Source organism: Miniopterus natalensis, chromosome 15 (assembly GCF_054644295.1).
Source record: "Miniopterus natalensis isolate mMinNat1 chromosome 15, mMinNat1.hap1, whole genome shotgun sequence".
NCBI lineage: Eukaryota > Metazoa > Chordata > Mammalia > Chiroptera > Miniopteridae > Miniopterus > Miniopterus natalensis.
This window is the reverse complement of record NC_142095.1, coordinates 14207943-14233503: the sequence shown is the minus strand read 5'-3', so window position 1 is coordinate 14233503 and position 25561 is coordinate 14207943. Positions and strand designations below refer to the sequence as shown.

Below are 25561 nucleotides of genomic sequence, written 5' to 3'. Positions count from 1 at the left end.
TAGTAACTATTAAAAACACAAAAATGTTATTAATTAGTGACCAAGTCTGAACAACAACAACAACAAAACTTACCATCATGGGAAAAACCACTGCAGCAGCTGAGGCTTTGATTACCCACAAGAGAACCAGGCAGGTGAGCTGAATGACCGTGAAAATATGCACCTTCCAGAGGGGCACGTAGCGGAGGTATATCAGGTCGGGCTGATGCTTGGCAGGCATGCCAAACAACTTTATACGGTCGAAAAACTGCGTGTGGAAGGAAAAACAGAACAATAAAACATTTTCAACGAAGTCATCATCTCTGCTGCCTAGGAAGAGAGATTACATTCAATTTAAGGGTTCTGAGATTGAAACTGTAACTTTCTTGATTTGTTCTGACAGTGCAGGAGAATGTTTCAGGACAGAATATCTGGACTCCCCTCCAAAAAACATCAGGGCGATCCTATGAACTAATGCAATTAATTTAATGAGAAAACTCAAGCCAAAATGCTTTAATTTGGGGGATTAAAAATAAATTTGTCTGCTATAATCAAATGCATTAGTCATTTAATTTTTCATTTACTTCTTGTTTCTAATATGTACAATAAAAGACTTATACTCTTATAATAAGGTTCTTTCCAGCTAACATTACCAATTCTATGAAAATAACCTCAGGTAACAATTACCAATTTTTCACCCACTGAAAAGGAAACCATGAGAAAATTCCCTGGTCTTCTTGAGCTTTAATTTCCTCATTTATAAACTGGAAATAAGATCAACCCTACCTACCCCATAAAATTATTGTAAAAAAAGTGAGTTAATGAGATCATTTCTTGACCAGTGGAGAGCAGGTCCTAGATGGTGATGGAAAAAAAAAATCAAGAAACTGCCTGTGGGAAGTCTTGCCAGCCACTAGCTGGCAATTTTAGTTTTCATTATAGGAGGTGGTCAAGTGGTGCTAAGCGTGCTTTATGAGCTAAATATTTGTTACTAAGGTTGGGTTGATATGCATCTTAGTAAATTTCATTAGGTTGTTTTCCAGGAAGTATTATTAAGATAAAACAGAGCAGTGAAATCACTGGGTTCCAGCGCTGGCTCCATTGCGTGCTTAGTTAACAGCCCTCAGTGAGTCTCTCGATTTGCAAAATTGTCCTTCCTTTCCTGCTTCCCAAAGCCGTTTTGAGGATCACAGAAAATAACTTCCATACTAGCTTTAAACTGTATCACACCCATACCAATGGCAGGCTTTACCATTTTTATGGGAAAACTATTATCTACCTTTTCTTTTTAAGCACCGAAATTGTTCAGCATGTCAGCAACAGTACTTTTTTCCCATTCCAGTTCTTTTGATCTTCCCTCATACTATACTATTCCTTAATGACGGGGGCCTTTCAAAGACTGCAATTAAAACTAGGTAGGACTGTATCAGTTCTCCCGTTCTCGTTCTCGGGGGAGAAATGTGCAGTAAGCCAATAATCACTAGAAAGTGTGGATTTGAAGTCGCCCGTTAACCTGCCCTCAAAATACTCGAGTTGAGAATAAACCGCTACCATCATAAAAATAATCTTTGCAAATTAAAATTTTTTTCAAGTTTTTCTACAAAATCACTAAATATTAAATAGTTAACACTTACCTGGATTCCCTTCAATGAGGAAACTCCCATATAAAGGAAAACGCCATATAGAACAGGCATTGGAATAAACTGTAAGTAAAAGGACCACAATCAGAACTCGTGCTACTATAACAGTTTCACAGTAACACACACACAAAAGCATGGTCAGTGACTACCTATTGAGGCAGAATTAAATGACCTTTCAGTGATGAGATCGAACTTTTCTATAAATAAGAGAAATGCGAGCAAGCAATAACCTCCTTGCAAACTGTCTGTCTTCTGCACGTTCCTTCCTGGGGGGGGGGGGGCAGGTTCAGTGGTTACGAGGTTGAGCTCTACAATCCAGCTACGTGGCTTAAAAACCCAGCCTCTTACTGAGCCTTAGCCACTCTGGCTTTAGTCTCCTACATCAGAAAGCAGTGAAAATTAAAGGATTTCAAATACATACTCAAAAATGCACGTGGTCTGTATCAATCACTCAAAGAGCATCAGCCATTATTATTTACTATCGCCACCCCTACAGTGACTATTACACAGTAGCATTTACCGAATATAATAATTGAGCTCCACCCCGAAAAGAAAGTTCTTATTACTGTGGCAGGAGGACCCCAAACCGCCTACCGCGTCCATGCCTAAGGCACCCCACAGGACAGCTACCAACGGACCCCGTCTACTTATTTAAAAACCACAACTGGCATTCTCACCCGAGAGAGAGAGAGCTGCGAGGAAAAAAGACCTAAGAGCTACAAGGGAAACGACTAACCAACCTCGTCTGCCCTTCCTAAGAACCCTGGAGAAAAAAATAACTCAGGAGGAGAAGAAATACGCATGTTAAAAATCTAATCAATATACTCGGAAATTTCAAGAAACTACTGTATCCATAAAGCAGCTTCAGAATGCTAAGAGAAGTGAGTGAAACAATGAAAGGAGCCCCTGGAAATTAGAGATTGATATGTACACTGTACGCATACAGCTATGTAGGAGAGAGGCGGTCACCGCAGTAGAAATTAAAAGAAATTTTAAGTAGCTCTTTTTCACTCATTTTAAAATAATAAACCCATTACAAATTAACATTAAAAGAACATCTTTATGGAAAACTACTATTTAAAAAAAACACACAAAGAAACTGAGAAGAGTGGCACCGGTTTGGATTCGTGCCAAGCTCCCGGGGGGCGTGACAGACGCCTGGCGCTGGGCTGCGGGCGTCCCACTGCCGCGGCCAGCCCCGCACCGGCCCAGCAGAGCCAGAGGGCTGGCCACCCCCGGGAGTCAGGGCCCCGAGGGCCCTGAGCCAGGCTTTGAAAATCGCCATCTTTGCTAAAGATCTCCAGTCTAAAGGTAAGAAAGTGAAAAATAAAATTGCCAAAGTACATGAAACTGCACTGGCGGTAAGGCCAGAGCGACGCAGACACGAAGGAAGGAGAGTCCCTCCGGATGGTGCCGCCCAGAGGGAGGAAAAGCTAGGTGCGCGCCTAGCTTTTCGTTCCAGAGCTTTCTTGATATGCTACTTGACTTTTTTGCCAATACACAGGTAATACTTATAACATTTAAAACTTTAAAAATGTAAAGGGCGACCTTCGGCAGCAGGGCACGGCATCCTCCTAGACGACATAGTTCTGCCCCGTGCCCCGCAGTCCACCCGACACTCAGGGCTACGCGGAAACTGCCGCTGGCCTGTTACTGTCCCCCCAGTGCTCAACGGGACAGCAAGCACTCAGCAAACATTTGGGGAGTTAATTGGCTGCTAGGAAGTCCACGAAAAGAGGTCAAAGAATCCTAGTATTTAGCTATAATTTTTAAGTTACTATATAACATACACACACACACACATACTCCAAGCTTGAACCCTAATTTGTAAGTGGTACACAACTCTTTACTTAGTAATTTTGTTTACAACAAAAACTACTTAAGCACCAAGGGAAAGAGTGGAGTTGAGCTCTTCCAGGATAAATAGGAAGCTTCAGATTAGCCACTTAGCTACGTTTGCTATGGTTATTGTTATTTTTTAATCACAAGATTCAACAGGATGTGTATAGCAAAAAGCACATCTACTAAACGATGTTAAAGTAAAATTTCTTACATGCTTCACTTAAAATATTAACTGCTCATGTTTTTCTACTAAGTGCTACTACTTTTCTTTCATTTAGGTTATTAGGAAAAATGCATTAATTTAATAGCAATACTGTTTTATATTTTGTCAAGTAACTCAGTTTCGTCCATTTCTCAATATTTATTTTTTGAATTATGCTTTTAAAATTCTCTATCATCATCTTTTCGATCATAACTAAGTCGTGGATTAATTCCTTCCATAACTCTATAGTCTTTAATACTATCCTTTCAATATTATTTTTTAAATGGATATATCTAATACTGAAATGCCTACTATAGTAAACACCATACCAAAATATTATTTTCCAAATAAAGTCTAGAAAATAAAACTAATTTTAGATATTTTAATATTTCATCTTCATACTACTGGGTATAAATGTTACAATAAAGATTTTAAAACATTGCAATAAAGGGATTTTACCTTTAGTACTGAAGTCATAAACACAGACAGGCCCATTAGAATAAAAATCATTAGTCCTGTGACCCGCTGTTCCCGAATTCCCAAAAACTTGGGTTGTTCCCCTGGAGCAGAACATTCGGATTCAAGTTTCAAGCTGTTGACATGACTTATGGACAACACTGTTGCAGCCACAAACCATGGAAGTCCCATGACAGAGCAAACTCCCAACATCACACCGACCACGAACAAGTCGAGGTGATAGCCAGCTCCTTTCTGAAAAGCAAAATGAACATGGATACTTATAAGTCTAAAGTGTTCTTTTAGGTTAAAATTCTATCCTACTTATTAAGAGAGAAGAAATTCATTTTCATTTTACATCTTTTAATGTTCTAGTCATGTTGAGAACACCCCAAAGTCTTGAAGAAATTGTAATACCTGAGACAACATTTTAAAGTTACCTTTAATTTGTGCTCCTTTCTGTTTATGATTACAGCTGTAATTTGTTGATCCATAAAGATAAGAATGGTGCAAAGCAGAGCCGGGACAGCGGCTATTAATAAGGTCCACCAAGGATTGTCTCCCAATGGGCTTATGATCCAGCCCCTATTTGGATCAGTAGGCTGTTAAAAAAAATTACAAAGAAAGAAAGAAAGTTTCCTCCTTCTCCTGCACAAAATTCCCACAGCACAGACTGTCTACTGCAAGAAATGCCAAGGGGTCAGAAAGAACGGATTAAATCTTGGTATGTACTGTCAATTATTTGCAAAGACAGCCACAAGGATTCTTCCCACCCCTGGATGCAGGTCCGTGTCCTCGTGATCGAGCTACTGTCTCCACGCAGAGGTGAGTCTGTTCCTCCCTCTGAATCTGGGATCACATTATGGTTTATTTCAACCAACAGAGTGAGGCCAACGCGGCGCTGTGTGGTTCCCGAGTCTGGGTCTGAAAGGACCTTTACAGCTTCTTTTCTAACCCTCTTGGAACCCTGAGATTAGGCTCTTGAGTGCACCTGGAGCTTTCTTGGGGATGTGACACGATGTAGTGAGAGGGGGACAGGAGGCAACTACCCAGCCGTTGCAGCCACCTGAAGTCCCAGGAACTGAACAAGGTCACACTGCCCCTCATCAAGGCAACAGGTTACTGTGGGCATATGAAATATCACAAACAAGGGACCAGACCACTCCCCAGCTGAGCCTAGTCCCAATACCACAGATTTACGAACAAATAAACGGTTGTTATTTACATGTATTGTGTTTGTGGGAGATTTGCTATGCAGGAACAGGTAAGTGAAGCAGAGTGTCTTTCTGACATGTTCCTACCTATTTCATCAAGTGTAAAATCAGTCTACCTACTAGATGAACTCCTAAACTAAACCGCTTTAGAGATTCTGCGGACTAGTGATCCTGGCACAGTCAATACTAAGAATTGGGCCTCAGGACACTATTTTTCCCAAAGCATCTACTGACAAAAATCTGGCACTTTATCAGATGCTAATAATTTCAATGCTGTAACATAAAATTGTTTTATAACTGAAAAAAAATTTAAAAGATCGTAGGAAAGTTTAATATTCTTGAAGGATATTGGCCATATTAAAATCTAAACATGTTTTCATTACCTAGACTTAACATTTAAGCCTGTCTTTTCATTGTGAAAACATTTGTCAATATGAAAGGGAAATTTAATATTTTCTAATTCAGGTATTCCAATGTTCCCACACTGCTATATATTAAAGTGCTTCATATTCAATACTGCACATATATAGAAACATTTTGCCTATATCATGCATACATTCTTAAGTGTTCCTTAATTTGTTTCCCCAAGTGTATTTTATGCCCCTGGAAATCAGTCTGCTACTTGAAAGCTAGATCAATAAATGTATAACAAGGATACATTTAGGAACCAAAATCAGGAAATGGGGCCATGCCTACAGGAAACTAAATCAGTATTTTTGAACCAATATTTATAGTTTTATTTATTTGTAAGACTTGGTAAAAATAGAATGACTTTCATATAGTCATCTCTTCATGGCCTACAATCTTTAGTGGCTCAAAATCTATGCTTTTAAACAAAGGTCTCCAAACTTTATCTATTATGCAGTCTTAGCAGCAAAAATATTAAACGTTTTTTATAAATAAAAGTGAGCACGTATATCCAATGGCTCTATACCCATTCACCTGTTAGGTTACTAATGGTTATCCATAGAGTAAAACCCATGTAGTAAAAGCTATAAGGGTTTTTTTTTCTTATTTTTAGACAGAGATATAAATAGACCTTCTAAATAATTTTGGTGGATCATTTTCTAACCACACACTCTACTTTGGAGATCACTGGTTTTAAAAATAATGTTGTTTCTTTTTATCTCAGTGAAAGATAAAACAAGACTAAAATTATCTTCATTATATTCCTTATATCTAGTCACCTTTAAACCTTCTGTTTCTAAAAGAAGTCATCTAATCTGCCAACTGCAAATAAAAGCAGTGGCACAAATACTTGCATCTAAAAATAAATTCCAGAAATTATTCAAAAGCTGCCCTCTAACTTAGGGAAATATTACTAGATGCTATATTGTGCATATGGTGTATTGTACACAAAAGAACTACGGTTTGCTAATGAAAACAAAGGGTGTGGATGATCAGATTAAGTATCCTTTTTCCTGTGGAAGGATATTTGATTCTCTCCTGTCAGACACACTATCCTTCTAGAAATTTAACTCGGATGTCCTTGCTACTCATAAATCCAAGTTTGATTTACTTCTTTAGAAAGGAATAAAGAATGTTTCTTTTGCCTGGAAAGCACATCATGAACTCCAGCTATCAGAACAGGGTCAAACGCTTTACATGTCTCCCAAGTCTCCACCATGGGTATTTTCATTCCTGCTCCAGGACTGGCCTAGCTTTGAAAACTTCTTATTTCCTAAATAGGTTCCCTTGTAGCTTTGCATCTTGTCATTCTTTTCATATATGTGGGAAATACATAAAATATTTCCTTTCAAAGCATCAGCTCTTCAGAGAGGCTATGCACAGTTTAAAAATAACTGCCCAGGAAGCGGAGTCTCACTTGGAAGTAGTCTGGTATGCGCCCAAGTAACAAATAGCCAAGCGTTTTAATCCTTACCTCGAATTTTTCAGGAACGTGAAGTTTAGGAGATGGAACTCCTACAAGGTAGTCAATTGCGACCATTATTACTATTGTGAGAAATATAGCAAAGTCACTGATTGTCGATCGCACCTATGTTAAAGGGATTATGTTAATATAAACACACATATACTATGCATCCTTTCTAAATAATTCATATGGTTGAGATTTAAATATGCCACTAGAAAGTGTGAATGAGGCTTTTAGTTAGCGGCAATGTGTCAGTGAAATACATTTAGATCTAATAATTTTTCTAAAAGATAGAAAACACATTTCACAACTAACCTACCATCTCTCAAGATACTGTTATTTTACATACTGTAATATACATATTGTAATATACATTTTTCACTATGGATAATTTCTTTATAACTATTTGACATAAAGTATTAACCCCAAATAATACATTACTGTTTTAAAATAAGCCAAGGGAATGAAAACAAAAAATGTGACTATTACCAAAACTCCAAAATTACACCCCAATTACCTTGGTAGGAAAATAGCGCTTGGTCTTAAACTGCTTGAGGAATGAAGACAAAAAAAATGTTGTGAAAAATAAGATAACACACCAAAAGAGCACATCTGGAATATAAGGCCCATGAAGACCACAAGCCGATCCTACAAATACACCGTGAAAGATTTTACAATCCTGGGAAAAAAAACAGAAAAGGAGGGATTGAAGGAGGATTCTCAGGTCACCAATAAAGTACTAACAAATTTCACCGACTCTAAGATGCTACTGATTTTAAGACACACCACTGTTTTATGTATCATTTAGAAAGAAAACACACTCCCAACTCAACCTGAACACACCAATCAACTGTTAAGACACATCCTGAGTTCAGAGATGTTATAGTTTGAAAAATATGCGGATCTTAAATCACTGAACTGAAACATAGCATTTTGCCAAGTTAAATCCTAACTCCTTTCTTTCAACTCCGTATTTCCTTTAGTGAAAAGGCTTAGACTGAGTGTTAATTCCCAAAAGTTTTGTCTGCATTCTTGCTGGTTCAAATTTTACTATCTTTACTTCTCAACAAGTTCCTTAATAACAAAAGCAACAGAGAGAGAAAATTACTACTATACCTTTTTATGATGCTGAATAATAAATACCTGTTAAGTACTAAATTCAAAGCAGTAATAAAAACTGCCGTTGGCTTTTCTGACTTGACTCAAGAATGTGGGATTAAAGCATGGGACTATGAGCAGTAAGGTGACTATGAAAATATTTCCACTAACAAAAATCAATAGCATAATTAATAATACAGCATAATATAATACAATTATAAAAATCTATTGACTTGATCTTCCCTTTGGAGGTAAACATAACAGAAAGGCAACCAGTGATTAACAAAGACATGCTACTGAAGGGCTCTTCCCCTTACTTGTATTTTACTGAGACTCATTTCACACAGCTCCAACTCAGGTTTACCAAAAGATGCATTACTCTCAAATTTTATGTGCTGAGATTAGTAAATCTACAAATTTACAATGTAGATCATGAAAATAAAAGCTATAAGTCCAAAAACATCGAACATAGCCCTTTTGGATGTCAAAAAAAGCACACTGCAAAGACCTATACCTACACTCTCAAGACATCCTACTCATCATAAAACAAGTTTTTTTTTTTAACAAATCACTTTCATTCAAGCACCTCTATTAACTCTACCTCTTTCATAACCAAGTGACTTTTTAATATGAAATAGCAAAGCATCAATCTAAGCTCATTACTGATATATAATGCTTTAAATCAGCACTGTCCAACAGGATTTCCTATGATGGTGGAAATATCACGTATCCGCCTGGCCAATACAGCAGCCAGTAGTTACGTGAGGTGACTGAGCACTTGATACGTGGCTGGTGCAACTGAGAAACTGAACTTTTAATTAGTTTAATTTAATTTAAATTTAAATAGGCACATGTGGCTAATGACTGCTATATTGGACAGCACAGACTTAAATGATCAATGGGATAAATTTCCAGATTGATAGCTTTCCAATTACATAGTTAAGCACTGTCACCTTCAGTGAGACAAAACTGACCTAACAATTGTTTACATGATATAAAAAACACCAGAGAGACTCAGGGCATCTTGGTTTTCACTGATACTGCTAGTATCACTGTACATCTTTTTCCTAAACCCCAACCTGGGACATGTCAAAATGAATATTCCAGGGGTAGGACAACATTTCCCAACAGAATACAAGAATACGTAACAGTGTTCAGGACAGGAGGTGCTCGTTCTATGGTTCTGGCCCTTTTTCCTTTCTCTTCCCTTAGCGCTTAAGTCAGACTGGCCTCTGCAAGTCAAACAAGGTTCAGCTGGACATTCAGGACATTAGCAGAGCATTCGTGGTCTCTAAATAAGCTGTTCACAGAGCAGATGAACCAATAAGCAGAAGGCAGAAGAAGTGGATATGGGATGTTGTAACTGTCAACTCTAGTATGTGCAACCCTAGACCTAATGTATACTTCCTTTGAATTTATAAATATAAGTGGAATTAGAAATATATATATAATATATATATATATATATATATTCCCATCTTTTTAATAATTATATCTTGGAAGTCAAATATATTCCATCTCTTTCTCCTGTACCAGCTCCATTTTGTCCAGCCTACACTTTTTAGTGCATGATACATAAAAATGTGGTAACCCCTACTATGTCAACATAACACTATTACTGTATTTTGAAAACATACTATATCCATCAATCAAGGAGAAAATGTAGGTCTACTCAGAAAAAGCTATAGAACTAGGTTAATAGTTGCAAAATACTTTATTGTATCATATACTCACAGAAACAGTGAGGTTTCCCCAGGAAATATCCTGTGCTGTTATATTCTTTTCCGCCCACACATTTAGAGTTTCGTTGCTGGGGTTAGGAGGTTCACTACAGACACATCTGAGAAATTAGAATATGGTAAAATATTTAGGATCCTGTATTTCATGTTTACATGTTATTAAATCAATCACACAAAGTGTTAGCTTTTAACTCCTTAATTTTTTCCATGTTGTAAAGAATGAACTAGGAAAGTGAAAACATCAGAAACAGAATAGAATGAGATTGGGCTTATATAAATAAAACATAACTAATACAAATAGCAGTGAGATGTGTACTTGATGAAACTAGCTAGACCTATCTCTTTGGGAGGGGTACTAATTTTTTAAAAAATCTGAGACGATACTACCAGGTTTAGCAAGATTACGCTCCACTAAATCTCATCTACTGCCGCCTCCCCATCTGCACATGCAACATGCACAGATTCCCAACAAAAGTTATCCTCCCAGGAACTCCTTGTACTCTGACAAGCCCTACCTACTCATCCTTTATTGATCGTAAGATTCATTCTTAAAGAAATAACAACATAGTTTTTCATCAGGACAAGACTCAGAAAGTCATTAGGAGATCAGAGTTTCAGTTCATATCCAGAACTAATTCACCCACCTAAAAAAACACATGCTAGAAAACACACACACAAGCAAAGAAATCCCTAATGTGGATTTAAAAACTGAAAATAGGAGCAATCCCAACTAAATTCACTGCTGTTTGAGAAGAGGCAAGGGGCTGGACTTTGGACTCAATCCAGGCTCCATTGCTTACTAGCTGTTTGACCCAAGGCGGGTTTTAATCCCCAAGAGCCTCAGTCTCTTCATACTCAGGAACAATTAAGGAACACTATGGTGTGAATTATGCAACATTCACAGCAAGTGCTCAGAGAACGCTAGCTGAACACATGTAATGCCTCGGTTAACCAGAAGGAAGCATCGCCCCAACTGGCTGGCACTAGTAGGAAAGCCATGCTCTGTAAAGGTCAAAGGAAAAGCAAAAGAAAGAAGACAAAAAATAACACTAAAAAAAATTAAAACAGTTGAAGAGCAAAGAAGATAGCACAAAGTAGATTCAGCATCCAAGTGTCACTAATATTTTCAAACCGGCCCATGTCCTAAAGGAATCTTCACAGCCCTCCCTACTCTCCATCAAAGTTGAGAATGGGCAAGGCTGGCAAGGGCAGGCGGGAGGACAGGGGGACGCGCGAGTACAGGGATTTGGGCCTCAGGTGGGCAGGAGGAGGGAAGTTGTGTTCTTGTTCGTTGGTAACCACATTCTTCCAGTAAGTCAACCAAATGCAGAATCACATTTATAGAATAAAAACGACTGAGTCTGGTAACATCTCATCGGTAACCAACAAGCCAACCTTCACAAGGCCAGCTGGGCCATTTCAGCTCGATACAGGGTGAGCGTCACATCGTGTAAAAAAAAATCCATTCTTAGGCCCAGGCATGTCTGCCAAAAAAGATACATTTCAGTATCAGAGGGAACACAGAAGCACTTACGAGTAGCTGGTCAGCTCGTCTAGACGGTTGTGCATGTTGAACTCGTATATTTCTCCCAAATGAAAGAGCTTCTCCAGAGCCTCGTAAATGAATATGATGCAGATGAGGGCCGCGAAGGCCTCCTCCGTGAACCGAGTAATGTAACACACGAGGCTGCTCGCATCGGTGGCGACCAACGCGATGCACAAGAAGGAAGTCCACAGGCCAATGCTGGTTCTTAAGGACAAATAGGAGAGCTGATAATCTCTGTTCAAAAAGAAAGACACAAGCACGGTCAACGTATGCACGATTATGGAGTAGTATTTATACTTAAAATCTTCATAACAAGCAGTAAGAACAGTGTAACAACATAAGATTCCTAAAGAGACAGTAAGTTACAGAAAAACAGAACAATAACTGAAGGAAGCTCTATGTGTTTTTCTGCTTCAGATAAAGACTAGCTTCTTATTAACAGACTTTATGGTTATAGTTTACTTGCATAAAAGATTTACAGTGAAAAATCTGTTAGGCGTAGGCAATAAGCATTTCAAAAACAAAGACCTCACTTCCGAAATCAGCTGTGAGGGATAAATAACAGAGAAGCAGTCTATAGAATAAGTTAATGTGACTCCCTCAGAAGACCCGACGCTCTAGTGTCAACATGGTCATCACACCACTGCCCCACCGCCACTCCTGTCACCACCACCCTCTCCTCTACCACCAGTATTCTCTAGAGAAAGCAACTTCAGTTTTTAATTCCATTTCATTGAGAAATTACTACCGCAGTGTCTAAAACACCGCAGGTGATTGCATTCTCTATTAAACAGTTTATACAGTGAGTGTGCCAGATCAGGATTAGAATCAGCTTATTCAGCGAAGAAAAGACTCAGGAAGAAGACTCAGAGGAAGCAAATATTTAATAGTATCAGGTTGCTCCAGGCTAAAATATTCAGTTGCATTCATCTCACAAAAGGAACAGTACTGGCCATATCGAATTCCAAGTCTACTAACTACCATACCCTGCACTGGTTCCCACACTCTCAGCAACTCTGCCAATGGAAACTGGCATCTCCCTCTGACTGCACCAGTTCCTTCTGTGGAACAGACCCAATGGATAGTCTGCTTAAGCCCTCAGGACCCACCTTCCCAAACTGCTCTTATGAGGCCAATACACCACCTGATAAACAATTCAGACTAACTCTTTCTTACTGAGTTGAAATTTGCCAACACAAATAACCCCTTAAGTGATTTGCTTATCAGTACTCAAATCCATCAATTTTCTATTCAAGGTGACTGGGGCAGAGACGATGTCAGAGGCCAGAAGAGGGCTGACCACACAGTAACACAAAAATATTAAAAATATATATATAGAGAGAGAGAGATCGGATCTTTTCCAGCTATTAAACATATAACATACTTTTACCTAAAGTTAAAATATATATATAACATATAATTATACACATATATAAACACATGGGACAAGTAGATAACTATTACGTACCTGCAGAATTTAAATAAAATTTTTTCAAACACTAAAACTGGGCCTGTACTCCCCAATATTGTAAGAGGTTGCCCAGCAAACAACGAATAGGCAATCCCAGTTAACGATGCTCCGAAAAGAGACTCTATTGCACTCTGTTCAAGGAAAAAAGAAACGAATAAAAGCAATACATCATAAACACATCTCTAGCCTACAGTAACACATGTAACAGACATCTGGGAAATAAAAAAATACAAATCAAATAGTTAAAAATGTAAAAGCAAACACAGCTTTGAGTCTCAAATTTAAATTTTAAATACAGAAAAATTAAAAATACATTCTTAAATACATACAAAAAATTGCTTTATTTTTGCCTATTAAAAGTGACCTTTTGCAATCAACATTCGTTCAAAACTCAATACTGTGAAAGGTAAGGTGGGAGAAATAAATGGGAGATAGACATAGAGGCTTCAGTGCTATCTACGGATGTTTTATTTCTTCAGCCTGTGGTGAGTACAAAGATATACGTATTATTTTGAATATTTTTGTATGTCTGAAATAGTTCATTTTAAAAATGGAAAACATATTAAATACTCAATATCATCCTGTTAGAGAAAAAAGACTCCTTCAAACAGATAAGAAATAAACATATGATCCTACTGTTCTCAAACTGATTTCTAAAGAGCAACATTCCACACATTTTAAAGAAATTAATCTGATAGGCTTAACCAACAGATATCAAAAATGAAACGCTTAACACAAATAAAATAGATGAAAAAATCTCTTTATAATACTGACAGCAATCATAAATGAGGAAGTATCTTATTATTTTTAGTGTTTGGTAACAGAAGACAAAATGAGAGAATGAAAAGACTCAAGAGAAATTTTAAATCAAAACTAGTAGCCAATTTTATGCCCCCCCCCCACTACATTCTAACTTTAGGTTTTTAGATTAGGGGAGGCAGGCTAAGCCACCAGACAGAGGGGTGGGATCAGAAAGAGAAGGAGTTTACCACTCACAAAGATCAAGGTCAAGCGGAGCGCACTATCAAGGAAGGAAAAGCCCATCGCTGGGAAATAAAGACAGGGAGAAGCTGGTGGGAAACAATAGCCCAGGAACTGGGAGGCAGCACAGAGCAGGGCTTGAGAACCAGATCTGAAGTGTAAGACTGGTCCCTACCAGGGGTTAAGCCATGGACACACCTAAAACTTTTTGAGCCCAAGCTCTCTCATTTTTAAATGGGGGTGATGGTAGCCAGGAGAACCTCATGAGGCAGTGTTTGTGAAACACCCAGCAAGCCTAGCATCTGGCATACAGAACGCCCTCAATAAACGGGAGTTCTCATCATCGGCAATACCCAGCATCTTCCAAGATCAAAATCACAAAATAATAGTATGCAGTGCAAGCATTATTTAACTATTACTAGAAAAATAGGATCAAACTCACATACAAACTTGACTTTTGGCAAAATTTAAAAGTGTCCATATTAACGATGTATTTGCTAATTGTATGAGATACATTTTTCTCGCCCATAGATGCAGTGGTCCTAAAAGACACTGCTAAGCCATTATAAAATCCTTAGTTAAAACAGAATATGCCTATTTACGTATGAAATGGTATCTAGAAACAGAAAGCAAAACATTGAGATGAAAAGCAAAGAGATGGCGAATAAAGAAATGCTAACGGAGGCAGACAGGCACAAAATTATGGTTTCCCTCCCCACCATCATATTGAAAAAGCAGGAACGGCCCCATGAAGACCTTCCTTTCACCGATCCCAGCCCCTACTGCCACATTTACTAGATCCTTTTACCCATCTATTATCTTTCTAATTTTTCAACTGTCTCTATGTTCATGCCCAAACTAACCCAGGTCTTTCTCTAAAGAAATCACAGCCCACTACCTGCCGCCCCCACCCCACATTCAGAAGTTTCCCTTCTATCCATCCAAAGCCCTGCCCTTCTCTTCCCCGTAAACCTCTGCTCTGCACGGCACCCAACACTCCCTGCTCGCTCGTCTTTCCTCCTCAAAAGCCTCCAGCTTGGTTTCTGCAAAATTACTTCGTCCTGATTCTCCTTTTGAGGGCTCTGACTGTGCCTGTGTCTCCCGGCCCTCACCCCACCCCACCCCATAAAGGCGAGTGAGGAACTGCCCACTCCTCCCCTCTCCTCTCCCCCTCTAAGTTACCCCCCGGGTTGACCTCTCCTATTCTGTTCCAAGTGTGTGTGTGCGAACCATTCCTGCCACGCTCAGCTCTTCCTCTCCACTAGGAACTCTGCAACTCCACCTCCAAGGTCTCCATTTAGACCTGAAGTTCCAAAAAAGCATCTGCACACACCCACCCCCCCGGGCCATCTTCCTGCATCACACACTCGGCTCTCTATTTCCATTCCTTCAGCGCCTACAGCTCCCCTTCACCCCCCCCCCCCCCCCCCCCCCCCCCGGTGCCTGGCCCGGCGCCCCGAGCACGCTAACTGTGTTACGCGGTCCGGTCTCCCTTTCCTCCCGTTAGGGGTTAGGGGCCTTGAGGACCGAAGGCGCCTGCTCGGGCCACACCTGCCTACATTCCTCGGTGCCTAAGGCACGACCACACGCGCGTGGCATTAGGTGGCAGGATGAGATGGGCGGCAGCGAGCGACAGTCACAGTCCAAGAGCAAGGCAGCACTTCCGAGACGGCAACAGGTGAGACACAATTCCACGGGCACCCGCGGACTTACATGTACAACTCGTGCCAGCACATGAAGCAACTTACAAAAAAATATACCTTCAATACAGTGATTACAGAGCAAGGTAAAAAAAGACTCTAAATAATCGAAAACAAACTGAGCTGAGAGGAAATTTCAGTTACCAGGTTTCTCTCCTGGTTCAGCTCATGAAATGCTTTAATTGAATAATTATCCCTATGTAAGCTTTGGCTATTTTTTAACCTTTTATTTGTAACAAATAAATAAATAAAATAAATGTTCTCCCAAGAGTAAATACAGTTAAATGAAATATGCTTAAGAATTACAAATCATCTCATTTAAACGCCATCAAACATGTATATAAACAAGAAACTGTCTTCAGGATTTTACAAAGCACTATTCAGTTATGCCTCCCACAGCCCCTATAACACAATATTACCAAGAAAAACGAGAAAGAAAAAACATAGAAAAACTTTCATTTCAGTCTAGAACAAAAACATAAAAACTTTCATTACAGTCATGTCAAATTATGGATGAAGTGCTGAGTTATACTTTCCAGTAAGAAGTTTTGACTATTTTCACACCAATCTGGTTACCAGCAAAATTAAAGGAAGCACCGCCTCGGAACTCCGTGATTCGTCCGCAGTTCGGTGCCCTGGTCCCAGACACTGCGGCCCGGGCCTGGCGACTTAGCATGACTCCCGCGGCCCGGCCTAGTCCCGCAGCGCCTCCGGGGATGCGGGAGCCCCAGGGATCGGTCCTCCGCCCCCGCCCGCCCGCGACCAGCCAAGAGGCCTCCCCCCACCGGGCCCCGCTCCCCCACACAGACACCACGGGCCCTTTACTCCACTTATGCAGCCATCCATCCAGCAAGCCGGGAGGAACGGGGGCTTTTCTTCTTTTTGTCTTCTGAATTTTTTTTAATTTTTAATTTTTTGTTATTATTATTTTTTTTTACCTCAACTGTGCATCTTCGCCTGTTCACATGGCTTCCCCATGCTGTCCATAGCAACTGCCCCTGGGGGAAGCCCGCTTTGGGGCAGGTTAATCTGCTGCGGCGACTCTCCGAGTGGACTAGCGGGACAGATGCACACAGACACTTGCCTCCGAAGAGCTAAGAGCCTGGCCGCTACCAATCTTTGTACTCACTATTCTGCCTTCTGTAGCTTCTCCAAGCAGCCCTCCAAAAGTGATTACAGGAGACATACAGGCACAGTATAGGAAAAGAATCGAGGCCAGGCACTGCAGACTTAATGCATCCTTGAAGTCACTCAAGAAAAAAGGTGCTTTCCTTTTGATGTCAAGTATCAAACCACCAAAAAGCCTAAATAGGTGAGATGAAACTCGTCAAACTGTACACTAGAGGATTCTAGCTATTGCAAACTAAAACTATGGGCTACACAAAACTGCTGGTGTCTAGGGTTTTGTTAACCAAAATTAATATCCTATTTAAATCATGGTATAAATTACAGAAGACACACTCATTTAATCTAACCCACTGGTAGAGGAAAGGTCAATCTCATTAAGTTAGAGAGACATAAACATCTGTATTTTATGGGCTACATACTGAAAAGACTGCAGGCAAATGATTTTATATGAGTAAATGCAATTTCAGGCACAACTGTGCAAGAAAATGTACAATAAAAATAAAACCTAACAACTCATTTATGGAAATATGCATAAGCAATTCTATTAATTATTATCTACATTATGAATCTTAAAGGCAAATGTCAGAAGTGCCAGGAAGGCAATTATAATATAAATCATAAGCCCCCAATACACCCTTTAATATAAACAGAGTATGCTGTGCTTAGACCCACCCAGTAGTAAGTTAAATAATTTTAATTACTCTTTAAATTAGCACTTTAATCGCATAAATATCTCTGGTCCAGGGGAAAAAACCTAAAAAGTACTTCAGTGTCTGTAATTTACTTTATATGCAGTAAAACTAGTGTGCATACTATTAAGAATTTTTAATTAGTAAATTCAGAAACCTGTATTTGCACATCAAAGCTGTGTGATTTCAATGCTGTATTTTAATCAGACTTTTAGATACAGCTACCTTGAAAGCATTCCACTGAAATACAAGCTCTGGGAGGGGCAGAGACTTTTTCTTGTTCAGTGCCATTATCTCCACTGTCTAGAACACTGCCTGGGACATAGTAGGTACTCAATAAATATTTGTGACAAATCAATAATCCAAAAAGGTTTTGTGACTCAAAAATACATAATCGTTCAAACCCCTACTGTAGAAAACACTCCAAAAAAATTGTGAGTTCAAGCGTCTCTAAAGTTTACATTTAGTACACCAGCTGTTACTTTCCTTCTATATAATATCATTTAGGTGTGTCATTACTATGCCTAATGGTGTATCTGTGTAAGACATCCTGGTTGTTTAAACAAATATTCAAGATTCAATATTTACTTCCAGAGACCACCAGTGGACAAAAAGATACCAACACCCACATGCTTTTCTTAATAAAAAATACCATAACATTTCTCTACTTCTACAAAATATTTTAAGACAATGTTTACACCTGGCCATATTTCTATTCTTCATTCCAAAAATGAATTCCAACAATTTTTAACTACGTTTCCAGGGATCAATACCATGCTTTAATTAATACTTGTCTAACTTCACATTATCTTATGATATAATGCCCTTTTAAGAGTTTTAAGTCTATGAACACACCAAAAACACTGGTTTTCATTCCTCTCTGCTCCCATAAATCTCTAAATTCATAAGGAGAATTATAATAGGACTCCACACTTTCTTAAAAAATCTTCTTGTAAATTAATGTAAATTAACCTTCTTAGCACACAGTCTTAGCATAGGGTGCATAATACTTCCATTTTAGATTAAAGTGTGGTATATAGAGCCCAAGTATACGCTAGTAAACTTATTTTTAAATGCATATTAATTTTCCTTAACGTCACATACCTATATAATAAGGCACATTTTTTAAAAAAAATAATGAAAAAAATACTGTATAAGATTACGTTCAAATATTTGCCAAGAAAAAAAATTTGTATCCCTTTTTCATCAAATCAACCCCTAGTCTCTAAAGATACCCACACGGTATCCGTATCGGTACCCACCGTCCAGTCCGCTGGAGCTCAGGCCCCGCATGGTGAGCAGCCTCTTTGTGAGTCTCACCCGAGCTGGGGGCAGATCCATTGGGAAATACAGGAATCTTTCTCTTTTCCTGCATTTCACACAAAAAAAACACACTTTCAGAATTTTACCTTAAGAAAGGTGAGATGGCATCTTCAATTAGAGGGAGCATGAGAGCTCTTACTTGTTATGTATCTAACTAGAGCTCCTAGAAAAAAGATGCTTCCTAACATCAACCTCTACTCTAAATAAGCTCTACTTTAGGAGAGAGGCTAATATTTGTCTATTAATATTTTTAAGTTCACACTTGGCTCGGCCCATTTTATATTCTAATATCAAACATACTATGAAACACATTCACATACACCGTTTCAAGTGACTGTTCGGTGACAGGAACATAAATATCCAATAAAGCATCGCTCCAACTGGAATTTTTTAAATACAGCTCATGTTAACTACGGGAAATGCACTTTACATTAAGAAAAAGGTAAATGCAATTTTTCTTTTACTAAAATACTTCCCTTAAGATATAAGTAACATGAGAGCTTTTCATGAGAGCTTATTAAACTCATTTTCACCAAAAAAAAATATAAAAAATCAATATCCCATTAAATTTTATTACAAATTCAATAGTACTATTCTCAGGATAAAGAATCTTGTCCCGGACACATGAAGAGAAAGGAGTGGGTTTTTGTGACCTGGGCCTAAAAGATCAAGAGAGAAAAAAGGAAGAAGAGGAGACTGGAGAAGCAGGGGAGAGGGAAGGAGAGGAGGGGGGTCACCCCAGGAGGTCCTCAGGTTCAAAGGATCTACCAACTTACACCACCTGGTTTACATGTTCAGTATTCACAGAGTATAAAGGCTTATCTATAATCATAAGATTGCCATTTGAAAATAGCAAAATAAAAACTAAATTATATCTCAGCTCAAAGAAGAAAGAAAACTAAATTATGGAATTCCTAGAAGACAAACATAACTATATGAAGAAAAAACAAAAAATAAAAAAATGAATTAAGTGCCTAACTCAGAAAACGTTAAAATATATACGTGTGTGTGTGTGTGTGTGTGTGTGTGTGTGTGTCCTGAAGGAAAGTGAAAGAAATAAAAGAAAAACAGCTAAAAAGCAGAAATTGGGTTAGAAAATAAAATACTTTTTTAAAAAAAACTTTTAAAACAGTTTTTTAAAGCTGCTCTATTTGAGAAATATGATAAACCGTTAACTAATCACAACAAAAATATGACAAGGCAACTTCAAAAACTGAGGGAAACTTTATACATACATGAAAGATATACATATATAAACACGCAGGGACTATACTGTACAACTAAATCTAAAACCTTGATGAAATGGGTAACATACAAGGATAACCTAATTTCCCCAAACTGACACCAGGAAAGAGGGAAACTGTTCCTATGATTTACTAAAACTGAACCCAGAAAACAACAGAAAGCGCACACAAGCCAGTTTCCAGAGAACAGGCAAGTTGTTCAAGCCTCCCATAAAACAAAAGATTCAAGCTCAAAAGTTTTACAAAGGAACTCTTCCAACTTTTAGAACCAAATTATCCCAAGCAATTTAAAGTTTTAAGAACACAGAAAAAGGAAAACTTAAAATGTGTTTTTACAAAACAAATGTAATGATTGTACCAAAACATAAACACTGCACAAAAGTCTACAGACCAATCTACGTAAGAGATGCAAACAACTTAAAGTACTAGATGTAGATGGCCAACACATTAGAGCCCAAGCTCAGTTTATTTCCAACAATGCAAGAGTGTTTCCAGATTTAAAAACCTATTAATATGATTTCCCATACTAGTTGATAAATAAAATGCATACAATCATCTCCACAGATGCTAAAAAGCCCTTTGACAAAATTCAACATCCACTTACATTAAAATTTTCAATGAAATAGAAATTAGGGTACTTTCCGAACATGATAAAATGTGTATTTTTGTTCCCAACATCAGTAACTTATTGAGAGGAACAGTAGGGACACTGACTACACTTAGAAACTAATTAAGAAAAGTCCATTATCAAGCGAATTACTACTTAACACTATTAGAGATTTTAGTCAAAACAATTAGACAACAGAAAAATATCAGAGTTGTTAAAAAGAGGGATTAAAATACTGCAGATGATTGAAAAATCTACGTACAATAGATGAATTAAGAAGGGGAGCAAGAAAAATATACAATAATATAAGAAACATACAGTAACAAATAGCCTTCACAGACATAAAAGTAACACACAATATAATAGAACAGAGAGCTCATTTACAATAGAAACAATAAAGATAAAATACTAATGAATACACTCACCAAGAAGCTTGAAAAGTGTAGATAAGGAGAACTTTGTAACATTCCTTAAGGACACAAAAACTGACTTGAAATAGGAAACCAACTAGGGAAAGATATACCATGTTCTTGAACAGGTTCAGTGTTATAAAGATGTCAATTTTCTCTCAGTTCATTTAGAAATGTAACTGCCATCACAATTATTTTAAAATTTAGGTTTATTTCTGTAAATAGGAAGCTGATTTTAAAGCTTACATAAAAAAATAAACATGCAAATATAGCCCAAGAAATTTAAAAAAACAAGAGTAACACGAGTCAAGAACAAACCTAGATCTTCCAGATGTTAAAATATACCAACAAAAAGCCTCAAAAATTCAAGTGTGGAACTGACCCATAAGTAGACACACCAATGGTAAAGAAACTCCACAAAAAGACCTGAATGCAAATGGAAATTTAGTAAATGAAAAAGGCAACATTACCAATCAATGGGAGTAATTTATCAACTTTTTAATAAATTGGAACAACCAGACAGCAATTTAGAAAAAAGATAAAGTTGGATGCATACTCCACATAATATACCAAGGGATCAATGGACAATTTAAATGTTTAATAAAAAGGTGGAGGCGATGAACAAAAATATAATCAGAGATATTCAACCCCACTAACCACAAAAGTACGAAGTAAAATCGCATTAGAACACCCGATAAAATAAGATAAAGATATCTATCAGACTAACAAATAGTCTGACAGCATCCTGTGTTGATGAGGCTGTAGGGACATGGGCACTTTCACACATCACTGGGGGGGGGGGTCCAAAACAGTTCACCGATAAGAAGTCATTCTGCTAATTATCTGCTAAAATTATAAATTCCCATGTGAGCCAGCGATCCTATTTCTGGGAATTTATCCTACAGCTCTATCTGCACAAGACCAGTCTCGCGTCTGAATACCATGATGTGGTTTGTAACGGCCAAGGACAGAAAACCACCTGATCCCAGGAATAGGATGCACTTAAGGTATGTCCAATAAATGGAATGCAGCACAACTGCGAGAAAGGAATAAAAAATGTTTCTAGGATTTCGTATGATCAGATCTCCGAAATATAGTTACGTTAAAAAATGCAAGGTGCAAAACAGTACATGTATAGTATGTTAACCTCTGGTATCGAAAGAAGAGGAAAGAAAACTTCATGTTCTTATTTCTTTGTACTGAATAAAGACTAGGGGGGGCAAACAAAAAACCAGCAACAAAACGGTGGCCCACAGAAGGTGGGTATGGGGGTAAGAGCGTAACGGGGACACACTGGGGTAACAGCTTCTCTGAGTGTTGCATTTTCTTAAATGCATAAACTATTCCAAAAAATGTTTTAAATACAACTCAAAGAACTGAGTGCATTCTTACCTGAGAAGGAACACTTTTTGGTGGCTCTATGCGTATAGAAGGATCCCACTCTCCTGGAGGTAGGACAGTTACTTGATCTAAAAATTCATCAATTCCAGATAAGAGGTCATTTCTGTCTTTTGCTTTATAAGCCACATCGTGAAAAATCTAAAGGGGAAAAAAAACAGCAGGACTGAGTTAAAGAATGTTAAAGTTGACAGAAAATTCTATGCCTCGTAAATCCACTTCAGATACCGTAGTAAGTTAAGTCTACAGTAAAGATAATTACCTAACCTCTTATCCCAAGCAGGTCTCTGCCCCACCCTGGGTAACAGCCATAAAAAGTAACCCACAATTAGTATTGTCAGATGAATTAACAGTAACAAGCAAACAAAAGGAAACAGTGATGTGTTAAGACAAAACAATCTTGAAAAAGAGAAATTTTTACATGGAAAATACTCAGTAATTCATTGCTGAACAAAATACTGCAGCACATCTTTCTACTTCCATGGTATTTTAATGTCATTTATCCTAAGCCAATAATCACAAATAGACAAACAATTTTAATTATATACATAATTAGAAGGTGATCACTGATCTCAAGTGCGGGGTAGAAAACAAAGAAAACACCAAAAACTATCCACTGATCCTGAAAGAAACGTCTTGATGCCCGAAACAGGCAAAATAGTTGGAGCGTGAATACGGGATACGCCTGAAACCTGTGTCATTTTATTAATCAATGTCACCCCAATAAATTCAATTTAAAAAAACAGAGTGAACGTGAGATAAAATAATAGAAACAGCGAGGACAATTTTTTAAGCTTCGCTGGAAAAGGAGAGAGGGCTATCATTTAATGCGTATTGTATGTTCCAAGGTGCTGAGTTACCTCATCCGTCATGAGAGTGGCTATGGATCTCCCAATTTCATGGTACTGTGGCGCCTTGCCTGCCGGGCCCAGCAACAGGAACAAAAACCTAAGGAAACGTTAAAAGACAAAGACTTAAACATAAACGACATGCACACATGAACCTCAGCAATCGTTAAAAAAAATAACTGAAGCATAAACGCCAAAACACTTGGCTCACTTTACCACCCTCCCGCACCAGCCACGGAAAAGGCCGGGCAACTCCACCCGGACCACAGCGGACCACGGGCTCAGAGGCGTTCAGCTAACGCCCCGCTGCCAGTGCTTCCCGTCTTCCCCAGGGTCGGGCGGCAACTGTGATCTAGGGTTTTCCGTGAGAACTCCCCACCTCTACGTCCTTAGAATTCGAGTAAACAATGTTCTCTGGTCTGTTTGACAAAAAGTGTACCTTGTTGAATACCAGTTCCATTGAAATATGTAAAAGGTTTGCCTAATAAAATAGCTCAAGAGTACACACACAAAAATCCACAATCCCTCAAAACAGAATCTGGATAAAGACCCCGATAAGGTGAATAAGGGAATGATTGCTTTGGAAGGAAAAAGAATTTTTATCTACAACTCCAAATTTACCATCAAACCGCACATTATCTGATTGTTTTTATTTGGAGTGACTAAATAAAAAGTGATGGACTTACGACTTAATTATGTCCTTAACTAACAGGACAGTAAAATATTAGTGTTTACACTTATCCAAGTTGGAAGTATTCATCTTCCTGCTTTATGAGACTGTAAATATGAATCAATGGAATTATTTTCCTCATTTATCTTAATGCTACACCATTGAAGCACCTTGATAAAGTGTATTGAAAATAGGCGTGCACATTGCAGTCAAGTTGCAAATAATTCTTCCCCGGCCAGTGTGGCTCAGTTTAGTTGCAGTGTCCTCCCGTGCACTAAAAGGTTGTGGGTTCCATTCCCGACCAGGGCACATACCCAGGTTTTGGGTTCGATCCTGCCGGGGCACGTGCAGAAAGCTGGTGTTTCTCTCTCACATCGATGTTTCTCTCCCTCCCTCTCCTCCCCCATCTCTCTTCCCCTTCCTCTCTCTAAAGTCAATTTTAAAAAATTTATAAACTAAAAAAGAGATCATTTATCCCCTAATAGTCAAATCCTTTGGTACAATGGCAATATTAATAATTAAAATGATCTTTTACTACATAAAGGAACATGTCCCTTCAGGAGGAGAAAGACAGATTTTGGACATGCTGAGAGGACATTCATTGGAACTAACTCTTTACCTGGTGGGAACAGGGACCTCAGTCAGCCCCGAGAGGAGAACAGCAGGAGCCAATCTCACAAACGCGATTATAGGTCTTTCCAGAAAGTCTACTTCTCCCACCAGGACATTGGATGCCTCGGCTCCTGAAGGAATTTTCCTCATGAAATTCATATCAACCTATTGACAAATAAATAATAATTTAAAATAAAAATTGAATGGTATTTATAAGACTATTTTTAGACGGAAACAGGAAAGAAAAGATGCTTTTAAGACTAGTATTTGCTAATCAAAACTGGCGATTTAAAGAATGCATAAATGCCAAAATTCTCACAAATGCAAAGGATGGAGTAGACAAATACAAAAAAAGCAAGCAAAATACGTCTATGAAACAATACTCCCAATGTTTTAACTGTCGTAATCTTTATTATTTCAGAAATCTAAATTATCAAACATAGAAACTAGAAAAAATTTTCAATGAATACATCACTATTCATTAAAAGCTAGTAAGGACAAAAGTATAGTTCACAAACTAACAATGGCTCGTGAAATTATACACAGTGCTAAAAAATATTCATTTCATGATAATCTATTGCTTAATCTTAGAAATGAATTAGTTCCTTTGTCTTTTTTATAAGTTAAAGAATTCTGGGCATTTCCCCAGTATTTTCACAAAGTAGAAAAAAAATCTGTTTTTATTTTTATTTAAAATGAAAATAAATAGCCATAACCGGTACAAATACACAGTAGTGCCATGTAATCAAATTTGGTTGTCTGTGTATAATTACAAAGGGAAGGTTACAAAAGTAGTGTCAAAGCATGGGAGCTTCATGATTTATAAGCAGTTTCACACAAGTCACTAAACAACCACTTGCAGGGCTATCTATTAAAAATAAAAGCAGCACT

General features: G+C 38.1%; 1 protein-coding gene across 1 annotated transcript in view; it reads right to left on the bottom strand.

The window, feature by feature from the left end:
* The window catches only part of SLC4A7 (solute carrier family 4 member 7), an 80922-nt gene that overhangs the window by 7627 nt on the left and 47734 nt on the right, over positions 1-25561 (bottom strand). Inside the window, exons 9-22 of the mRNA XM_087824910.1 lie at positions 24678-24835; positions 23401-23488; positions 22535-22681; positions 18821-18927; positions 16871-17045; positions 13058-13191; positions 11578-11823; positions 10039-10144; positions 7724-7885; positions 7216-7329; positions 4560-4721; positions 4123-4374; positions 1614-1682; positions 74-247 (exon numbers count right to left, since the gene is read on the bottom strand). Of these exons, the coding sequence (XP_087681036.1) occupies positions 74-247; positions 1614-1682; positions 4123-4374; positions 4560-4721; positions 7216-7329; positions 7724-7885; positions 10039-10144; positions 11578-11823; positions 13058-13191; positions 16871-17045; positions 18821-18927; positions 22535-22681; positions 23401-23488; positions 24678-24835 (2094 nt within the window). The remainder of the gene's footprint in view (positions 1-73; positions 248-1613; positions 1683-4122; positions 4375-4559; positions 4722-7215; positions 7330-7723; positions 7886-10038; positions 10145-11577; positions 11824-13057; positions 13192-16870; positions 17046-18820; positions 18928-22534; positions 22682-23400; positions 23489-24677; positions 24836-25561) is intronic.